The sequence below is a fragment of the Hipposideros armiger genome, unplaced genomic scaffold, assembly GCF_001890085.2.
Source record: "Hipposideros armiger isolate ML-2016 unplaced genomic scaffold, ASM189008v1 scaffold_278, whole genome shotgun sequence".
NCBI classification, from domain to species: domain Eukaryota; kingdom Metazoa; phylum Chordata; class Mammalia; order Chiroptera; family Hipposideridae; genus Hipposideros; species Hipposideros armiger.
Window position 1 is genome coordinate 842497 of NW_017731628.1, and position 9817 is coordinate 852313.

The 9817-nt window shown below is 47.3% G+C and overlaps 1 protein-coding gene across 5 annotated transcripts in view; it reads right to left on the minus strand.

Moving 5' to 3' along the window:
* The window catches only part of ZCCHC2 (zinc finger CCHC-type containing 2), a 61426-nt gene extending 53911 nt beyond the window's left edge, over nucleotides 1–7515 (minus strand). For 2 of the 5 annotated variants that reach the window (XR_002125638.1, XM_019657712.1), the window contains exon 1: nucleotides 4718–7515. Coding sequence is in view for 3 of the 5 variants with exons in the window: in XM_019657712.1 (XP_019513257.1) it covers nucleotides 4718–5626 (909 nt within the window). In the remaining 2 variants the exon portion in view is untranslated. The remainder of the gene's footprint in view (nucleotides 1–4717) is intronic. The other 3 variants (XR_002125637.1, XM_019657709.1, XM_019657710.1) reach the window with 2 other exon arrangements.
* Between the last annotated feature and the right edge of the window lie 2302 nt (nucleotides 7516–9817).

Genomic DNA, 9817 nt, shown 5'->3' on the forward strand with positions numbered 1-9817 from the left:
AAGCACTATGGGCAGTCTATCTGAAGTGTACCTGGCGTATAAGACGACCCCCCACTTGGAGGCATATTTTTCAGGGCCAAAAAATCGTCTTATATGCCGGCAAAATACGGTAACTGGGGGAGGATACCCAACAGCTCCCATTTGCTACTACAATAATCACTACTTAACTCTGATATTCTAAAAGCGGTTTCCAAAAGGCATTTAATTATAACTGAAGTGCTTTTATTCTTTGCTGCAGCCAAACCAACCTAAAATTTCCCATGAAAGACATGGCTAGTTCTGATCTCCACTCTCAATTTGTGAGGTGCTGTACCTACTGCCCTACCACCTTCCAAACAAGGCTGAACTTTCACCTGTAATTGCTAACATTTATTCAAGATCCTGAGCCAGGCATTACTCTCCAAGTATTTGTTCATTTAAGCCTAACAATCCTAACGTAAGCACTGTTATCCCTCCTATAAGAGGAAAGCCTTCTCAGACAGTGCCCACAGCCCCAGGGATACTCTTCACTGTAAAATCTCTCAGCAGTGGCCAAGAAATTAAATAAAGGTATTTATTACCTATAAGCATTAGAATTGTTCATTTTTAGGAAGCATCTTTTTAGTGCCTAACACAACAACAACTGAAATCCTGACCACTAACCTCTCCCCCTCATTTTAAGTCAGTGCTCTCACTAGGTTTCTGGTCACCACATACAAACTCAAGTTATCTTAGAGTAGGGCATTTATGTTAAAGCAATGAAGTTTTCTTTTTCAGGCCCCAACATTACCAATACACGATTTGTATTATTAAAATGAGTTTAAGTGCTTGCTCTGTCAAGTACAATACAGCTAATTAACCTATGCTATGAGAAAGGAACAATTTTGAAGTTTTCTTCTTTAGTGATGCCACTGATATCTGTAAGGAAAAGACTCATGGCCACTTAATTTTTGTGAGTTCATATGTTTTGTGAGTTCAAATAACACTAAGACACAGGATAACTGTTTCTTGCTATCAAAATTTCTATCTTTAATTCAAACATTAGTACTATGTGCCAAGCAACTAAGTTTTGAGGATACGGGAAAAAAATCTCCAGAGAAACACTGCCATACTAAGGACATTAACCACTAACCACTACTGTGAGAGTCTATGCTTTTTTCACCTTTATGTTGCTAACTGGGGATTAAATCTCCAAAGCTGTAATATTCATTTTCATGACCAGTTCGAGTGTCTTTTAAGGCATTCAAAAAGAAACCTTGACTGTCTTTCCTCTTTTCAACGAAAAAGAAAAAAAAAAAATTCCAAAAACAAAAACTATTATCTTTTAAAATACTCAGGGTTTTTTTGTTGCTGTTGCTAACATATCATTTATAGTTTGGGTTCCTAACAAGAGACCCGTGTTTAAAACCAGGTCTTTTCAGTTATGCTATATACACAGTCTGTAACTTTCTTACACATGACTATATCAATCATCCAAATTTCCCAGTACATTGTTAATGAGTATTTTCACTACTGCCCACTGGCCTATTCATTGTTTTATGCAAGTGACTGGCAGTCAACTGTAGTTGTGAAGAACATGAGCTTTATATACAAATCTCCAAAAAGCAGTGCCAACACTTAATTAAAATCCAATGTAACATTTACTCTAAAATCATCCAAACCACATAGGAAAACTCTAGAAATGTTACTGTTAGAAATATATTTGTTTAATCTTCCTCCATTTTTTAAAAATGACCTGATAAGTATATTCTAATGGTTAAATTTGTGGACTTGTCATCTCAACTATTAACATCATAACCACGGTATGTCACTAAACAGCTGGGCCTAGTCATCTTGAAAGCATATAATATAAAATTCACATTAAAGCACATGTTCTACCCATAAACATGTTTCAAAAACTTTTTTTTTTAACGAGAAGCTGCTGTATATTAAGTATTGAATACAAGTCTTGAAGGAGTAGGAATACCCTTCTGGGCTAGTACACTCTTACTCTAATGGAAAAGAAGTTATTAGTTGTACTTTATCCACTTAGTATGATGATATTTAGGCGGTAGTAAGAAACAGAATGATTCCGAAGTAATTAAAAAGTTTTAAACACGTGTCTAAAAAGTTACTTCCGGGGTAATAAAAACGCTGCCACACGAATTTCCCCTTAGCATTGCCAGAGTACACCATCCACATGGTTCTCCGCTAGGCGGAAAGCTCCGGCCTAGCCCTGCAGAGGCCCAGGGGAAGCCAGGGAGGCGAGTCCACTCCGCAGCCCACCCCTCCAGGGGGCGGGGCCGGCGCGCCAATCACGTGGACGGTGCTGGCCGCCATCTTGCAGGGGGAGGGGAGGAGCCACGCGGGACAGTCCCCTAATCGTCCCCTGCTTGTCCAGTTGCGCGTGACCGCGGGGCCCTCCCGCGAGCCGCAGGGCTAACGCGCGAGATCGGGAGCCTCCCTGCAGGTGAGCATTCCTGCCCCAGGAGCGTCAGCGGCACAAGGTCGAGGAACAGCTGGGTTGTACTACAGCAAATAGGGACTGAAATCGATCCACCCCCACCCGCAGCCTCTGGAGTGCCAGCCTGGGAGCAACAAGATCCGTGGAAATGTCTTCGAGGCCATAACATGCCATTGCTGGGGGACCCGGAGAACATGCTAATAAGTAGAAAATGCGGGGTCGTTAAGAATTTAATGAGACACAAATGATTTGTTATGGTAACCCTAAACAACTACTGGAGAAAAAAGTAGCACACACAAGTGTCTAGAAATAGCCTTCAGCGTCACCTGAACTACGTGTCTATCCTAACTCACGGCCACAGCACAGGGCACTGCCTGAGAAGGAACGAGGTGCTGAAACTCGTGGCAGCACGCCCGGCTTCACTTTGTCCACTCCTTCCAGCACCCACTGGTTGCCAGAAAAGGCCACACACTGCAGTCAAGATAAAAATCTCATTACTCTGGTTTGCACGCATCTTCCCCTTGTCTACCTGTCTTCCAACACTCGTATTACAAATAAAATTTAAAGGGAAAAAGGGGAAAGGAAAAGACTCCTAGCAGTTAAATCAGAAATTGGTTAACCTTGTTGTAATATAATGGTTCCATTGTGCCATTTTCATTATACTTACAGTCTAAGGTTATCTTTACAATATATGCTATAACAAGAAAAAATTTAAAAATATAAGTATTGCTGCTGAGTTCAGGATTTCTTCTCCAAATTTAATGGCAGTGGCATACAGGACTTCTAGGAATTATTTTAGTAAATGGACTGAAAAATTGAAAGGGCTTTTTTGGTTTTTTTTTTTACCATCATTATACATTTGCACGCTAGTAGTAAACATTGTAAGATAAAATTAAAAGCTCACCAAGAAAATACTGGGTACTAGGCATTACTACATCTGAGTTTGTCCTAAAATGTGAGTCACTACACAGAAGCCTTGTTTTTAAAAGGAAGGCCTCAACCTAGATTACCTCTAAAATCCCTTCCAGCCCCCAATTCCTTGCTTCTATGGGAATGGAGTCCACATAGTCACTAGATAAACACAATGTCCGGTTTTAGTTCCAGGGTATTGAATGACAGCAGATATATATGAGTTGAACTACCTTTCAAACAAGGTGGGGAAATCCCCTTTCCCAAATATATCATCCTGGAAATCACCAAGTTGAAAAATATGGCATCCATATAATACCTTTTAAATAACTGTGAACCATGATAATAGACTCCGATTGTACCATAGTTTTTACTCTTAACTGAAGCCTATTCCCCTCGCCTCCATTAAACTGTCATGCTCAAGACTTTATATGGGGCCTATATCATTAAATTGCTTTCATGGCTCTATAAAAATTTCATCTTTAATGTTTGCGACAAGTGACTCATCTGGACTCCTGTATACTACATTTTGGGGTTTAATAACTTTTTAGAAAACAATACTTATGCCTATAGTAAAGGCCCAACAAATGTCCCTGGACCCAAACCTGGAGGCATGACTCAAGCCGTTAGAAAGCAGGTTACACCAGAGGTAAAGGCATAACAAGCCCGCCCTAAGAGAGGCTCCTTACCCAGACAACCTGCGCTACTACTTAACTAATTTGAGTCAATTCTCAAGTCTCCACTTCAGGTTTCTTCAGGAAGTCAAGTTCTCTAAGCAGGAGCCAAAAGACCCTTACGACCTCTTCTAACTCAGGCACACAGCAAAAAAAACCCCACAAAAACCAAAAAACCCCTTTGTGCCAAAGACAGGGCAGCACGCCGGGCGCGCACCTTGGGTCATCTGGTCGAGGGCTAAGGCAGAGCATGGCAACGTGCAAGCGGAACGCCAGACAAGAAAGGGAAGGCGATGCCCGCGGCCAGGCTGCGGCTCACACCGGCTCCTCTGGCACTTCGCCTTTCCCAGCACCTAGGGCTCGACAGATGCTCAAAGCCAAAAAGGTCCCGAGCCCCTTCATCCGACAGGGGGACCCGGGCTGAGAGCTCCATTTTTTCCGTGGCAACTCCGGCACGGAAGAGACTTCTAGAGCATTCTGTTATGGCGGGTGGCTGTGTGTGCGGGGGAGGGGGGAGCCACGGTGAGGGGCGGAGTGGAATTGAGCTGCTCAGCAAAAGGAAATCAGTACTACGGGGCTGGGAGCGCGGGGTGGGCATTCCGAGCCACCTGCGCCGAGGGTCAGGCTCGGCCAAGGGGTGTCCGACAGCCAGGCCGGGGAGGCCACAGGGGCGGTAATCGCCCCACGGGGGCGGGAGGCTCGCACGCCCTACCTGGGCTCTGGGGCCCGCAAAGTTGCACCGCTCCACCTCCGTGTCTTCCGGGCCCCCGCGGAGCGCGCTGCGGAGCCTCTCCAAGTGCTCCCTCAGGGTGACCCGCTGGTGGAAAGAGAACGCCGGGTGCAGCGAAGCCATGGTGAAGAGCAGCAGCAGTTCCTCCTGGGCCCTGAAGCCCAGCTCGTCGCCCGCCCGGGGCTCAGCGCCGCTGCCTTCTGGTCCGGAGCCGTCCTTCTCAGCGTCCTCCTCCCCGTCGCCGCCCTCGTCCTCTGCGCCGCCCCGCGAGCCCTCGCCCCGGGCCGCGCGCAGGCTCTTGAGCACCGAGTCCACCTGGGGCAGGAGACGGTGCAGGCGGCCGGCGGCCTCACGGTTCTCGGAGCCCAGCAGCGCCAGGTAGACGATGAGGCGCGAGCGTACGGCGGGCTCTCGGAAGTCCGCCAGCGGACCCGGGTCCGAGAGACCGTTGGCCTTGGCCTCCGAGTCGCGCAGATAGTGGTAATCCTTGCGCGCCAGGTCCTCCAGGCACGAGCCGAGGAAGCGCAGCTCCAGCGGGTTGCACAAGTCCAGCAGCCCGCACATGAACTCCAGGCGCTGCGCCGAGCCGAGCACCAATCCGAACCACTCGTACACCCGCTCCTGCTCACGCAGCGCCGCCGCGGGCCCGGAGCCGCCCTGCATGCCCGGCCCTGCCGTCGCTCCGCCAGCAACAGGCGGCCCGAGCCCCCGGGGCGGCGGCGGCGGGTGTCCTCGCGGCGGGCCCGCGGGCGGTGGCGGCGGGGGGCGGCAGTCGCGGCGACGGCGCGGTGGCGCCTTAGCGCCCGGCCGCGCGTCCGCCTCGGGTTCCTCCGCCTCGGGCGGCGGCTCCGCGGGGTGCGTCGGCTTCAGCGGCAGCTTCATCCTCAGCATCCTCGGCTAAGGCGGCGCGGACATGCGAGCGGGAAGGGCTGGGAGGAGGGGCGGGGGCCGAGGCGGCGGCGCAGCCGTCAAAAGCGGGGTTCCTCCATGCCGCCAGGGGAGGCCAGGGCCAGGGGCGGGTCTCCGCCGGAGAGGGGGGCGGCGGCCGGCCGAGGAGGTCGCTGGCGTCTTCTTCCCTGGCCGGAGGCGGGGCGTGCCCGCGGCGGCTCCTCCCTCTGGGCTCTGCGCTGGCTCTGGGAGCCCTGGTGCGGGTGGGAGTGAGCAAGCGTGTCCTCCTTCCGCCTTCCTCTCTCCTGTCGTCCTTACTGGGCTGGGGCGGCGGCGCCGGAGAGATTCCCTCGCGAGCTGGTGCAGACCAAGCGACTAGGAGAAGAGGAGGAGCGGCCGTGCTGGGCGGAGACGCTTGCTGACTCCGCGCAGGCGCTTCAGCCAATCAGCGGCCTGAGTCGGCGGTTGCGTAGGTCTCCCCGCCCTCAGGGGCCGTCTCTCTCTGAAAGCCACGCCCAGCTCCTGCCCGGCCGCCTCCCTTCGTTGGATTCCGCGCGGTCTTAAAGTCTGCTAGTTAGCAGCTGGGGGGTGGACGTCGGCGGGGCGCTGGGGCGGCGGGGCGGCGGGGCGCTGGGGCGGCGGCTAGGTGAGCTGGAGCGCAGCGAGGAGCGTGTGAGGCCCACGTGAGAAGAGGGAAGTGGGGAATTCCACCTTTTCCACGGGCCCTAGCCCCCCTTTTGACAACTGACTCCCCTGCTTGGACCACCGCACCATGTCCGCCTGCACCACCCGGCTCTGAAGTGAGCGTCCTAAGCCTAAAATGAGCTCTTTCAGTCCTTCACAGCCTGGCCGACCTCCTGGAAGTCAGCATTGAGATTATTCCCACCACAACTTGACAAGGATCTGTTGTGTGGACTCTGTGTTGCGGGACGCAGAACTGGGGCGGGAGGAAGGGTTGTGGCCGTGGTTGGGGCGCCCGGACGCCTCAATCCTGAGCGAGCGCCCACGCCCAGTGCGGGCTGCACGGTGCAAAGGTGGGGACGTGCGGCCCGGAGAGGCGCAGAGGCGACCCAAACTGAGGGAGTTCCACGGCTTCGGCGCCGAGGAGGGACACGCTGGTGTGGCCGCCCTAACGGTTGCTTCTGGTCTATAACGCTCTTTGGAAATTATTCCCAGGACAGTTTAGCAAAAGCCTCCCCCAACCCCTCCATCTTTTGGGAATCATTTTATTACCTAAGTAACCTTTCTGTGCCGGACACATTTTGAATCCTTGGACCGGTGTGAATGCCCTGTGACTCGAGGAACGGAATAAACTACCACCTTGACAGGCTTTCAACTTTTTAAAGAAGTTTTGCTACATTTTTAAGATTTGAAGATCTCCAAAATACATCACTGGAACCGCTGCTTTATTATTATTTTTTTTTTAATTTAAGCAATATAGTCCAAAATTTAAGCCCCAGCTGTATCTTTCAAGGGTTAATTTTAAAAGGGGTTTTGTTTGCTTTTTTTAACCATTAAGGTTTAAATTAAGAACTCCTACTAGAGCTACATAGTAGGACTATGTATATAAAAAAAATAAGAATCACATTGTAACACTTTCCGAATAAACTGGGACATCTTGTTGGGAGAGCATACACTGAGCCCTCTTATCTCACAACTTTATGCCCTAAGAAGCTAATTTATAATTCATTAAAAGGCTGGACTGAAGCCTAAATCAGTTTCATTGATAAAATGGGGAGACAGAATTATTTTCAACACATTTGAAATTGTCAAAATATATGAAAGCCATTCTTTCACATAATTTGCTATTTCCTTGCATTCTTTGGGCGTAATGTAGAAATCCTTACAAACAGGAGAAAATTGTATAAGGACTTGTAGTAACACTCCTTACCCCTCTTGCTAGCAACTTCAACTGGAAATTCTACCCTATCTAATCTCCTGTCCCCACATTTCTAAAGCTTAGGGTGAAATACTTTAGGTAACTAATAATATTACTCTTGCTAGATATTTACAGGTCCATGGTGAGTCACCTGTCTAGATTGGGATATTTTGTGTAATAAGCTAATATTTTACCTCTGAGTTGATTTCTACATGTGACCCATGCAATGAGGCCGTAAGAAACCATTGGTATGAACACTCCACAAAACTTGATCCATAAACTTTATGTCAGAATTCATATTTGTGTTCAACAACACCTTTCGTACTTCTGTCCATCGCCAATATTAGAAAACGCAGTGATCAAAGCTCCTACATATACATGACATATATACGTGATTTTATTATTTTGATTATCATCTATCAGTTGGACAATTTGCTCTGTATCCCACAACACATGGTTTCAGAGCCCTTTCTCCGTACTGCAACTAACTAAACGGGCCTCAATGTTTTTCCCACCCTAAGAGTGATGATGTACTACTGCTGTGCTTTTCCGGGAGGGGCCCTGATGGAAATTTCGGGTTAGTTGTAGGTGTTTAGTTGGGAAAAATCACCCAGATGGTTCTAGTAAGATGTCCTAGGAAGGTATTCCTCCGAATTGGCCCACCTATATATTTCCTGTATCATCATTCAGATAGACCAGATAGCGTTATTGTGGTAATAATGATGGGTGGTGTATGTTTATATCCAAATCTTTCATAAAAATATATATCCCATAAGGGACATCTTTAAGGACACAAAGTACTATTGTCTCTTGTCCCTGGATGACATTTAATACATATTCAATATACTTGGTTTTATTTGACTCTTTACCAATGAAAGATGTTATTATGGACATTACTATCCAAATATTTATATGTAGCCAGAAGACTGATTTCAAGTTAAGGCTGTACCTTGGATTAAGGGACTAGCCAGTGATTGGGGATTGAGGAGACCTTCCCTTCTGCAATTGGGTTGCTGCAAGGAAGTACACTAAAACCACAGTTAATTGGATAGTTCAGAGCAGACTAATCATGATATCAACTCCATGAAAAGGATACCCAGATACAGCCACTCTACCTCCTGGAGCAGCCAATCAGATCCATACCAAGAATTTATTCTCCCAGTCTTTGTGAATATTGACCCTTTGCTGTGACACCTCCCTGTGAGTTTCCTCCATTAGAATATAAATATCTTCACGTCCGTCAGTGATCATGTCTTAATTTTATATTTTGACATCCAGAACACAGATATTGATAAATATTTGCTGAATAAATGAATGAATAACACTGCAGGAAACAAAAGTAACTGGCAACAGATCCTGGGTCACGTGAATCCTTGTTTATATCTAGCAGGGAAGAGAAACCATCTGTGTTAAAACCCGGACTAGGCCTGAGATGCATTCTAACTGAACCGGCTTAGATCACATGCCCATTCCTCGTCATTCACCGGAACCAGAGAAGTGGAGTCAGCTTCTTCAGAACCATGTGTGTCCCTCACCAAAAATCCAGGGCTGTCAGAAAGGAGGAAGGCAAACAGATGATGGTGACACAACCAACATGGGATACCATTGTACTCACAATCTGTTGTTTTGATCACTTAAATTGTCATGGGTTTAAGCTACCTCAAATTTCTTTTGTTTTTTAGATCCCATATTTTTGTTTAGTTAGATCATGAATTTAAGAGAGATATTAAATATTAAATTGTTTTTAAAGATTACAGTTTAAAAAGCTGCTCTAAAGGTCTTACAAACAGCACAGGTAAATTTTTCATTGATATACAACTTAAGGAAAAAATTAATTGCATATTTAAATTTTTAAAAAGCTTTTTGTAAGGTTTACAAAAACACCCTGCGAGACAGATTTGAGATAGGAAGAAATCACTGGTACTGATGTTGTGACAGTATTCCTATTGATAAGTCTGGAATCCATGCCCAACACTGTGGGGTATGCCACCTCTTCTGGAAGACTAGTGTTGGCTTAAATTCAGAGTCTCCCTGGAATTGTGGTTTCCTTTGTCAGAAGGGTTCCTAAGGACTTAGATTGACCAGGCTGTCCACATCCTCCCACTTACACATTCAACTTTTGGAGAAACCCTGAAATCCACCAAATCTTTGAAGCCTGTCCAGAAAAAACTCGATTCTAAAGTGGATTGGTTTGGAAAATCCTTAGGCTACTTGCTTATGTTAGAAATTAAAGCTCTGGATGACATTAGGCACTTTTGCCCAAATGTTCAAAAAGCCAGGGGCTGTCTCCCCCAAAATACAACATGGCTTTCTAG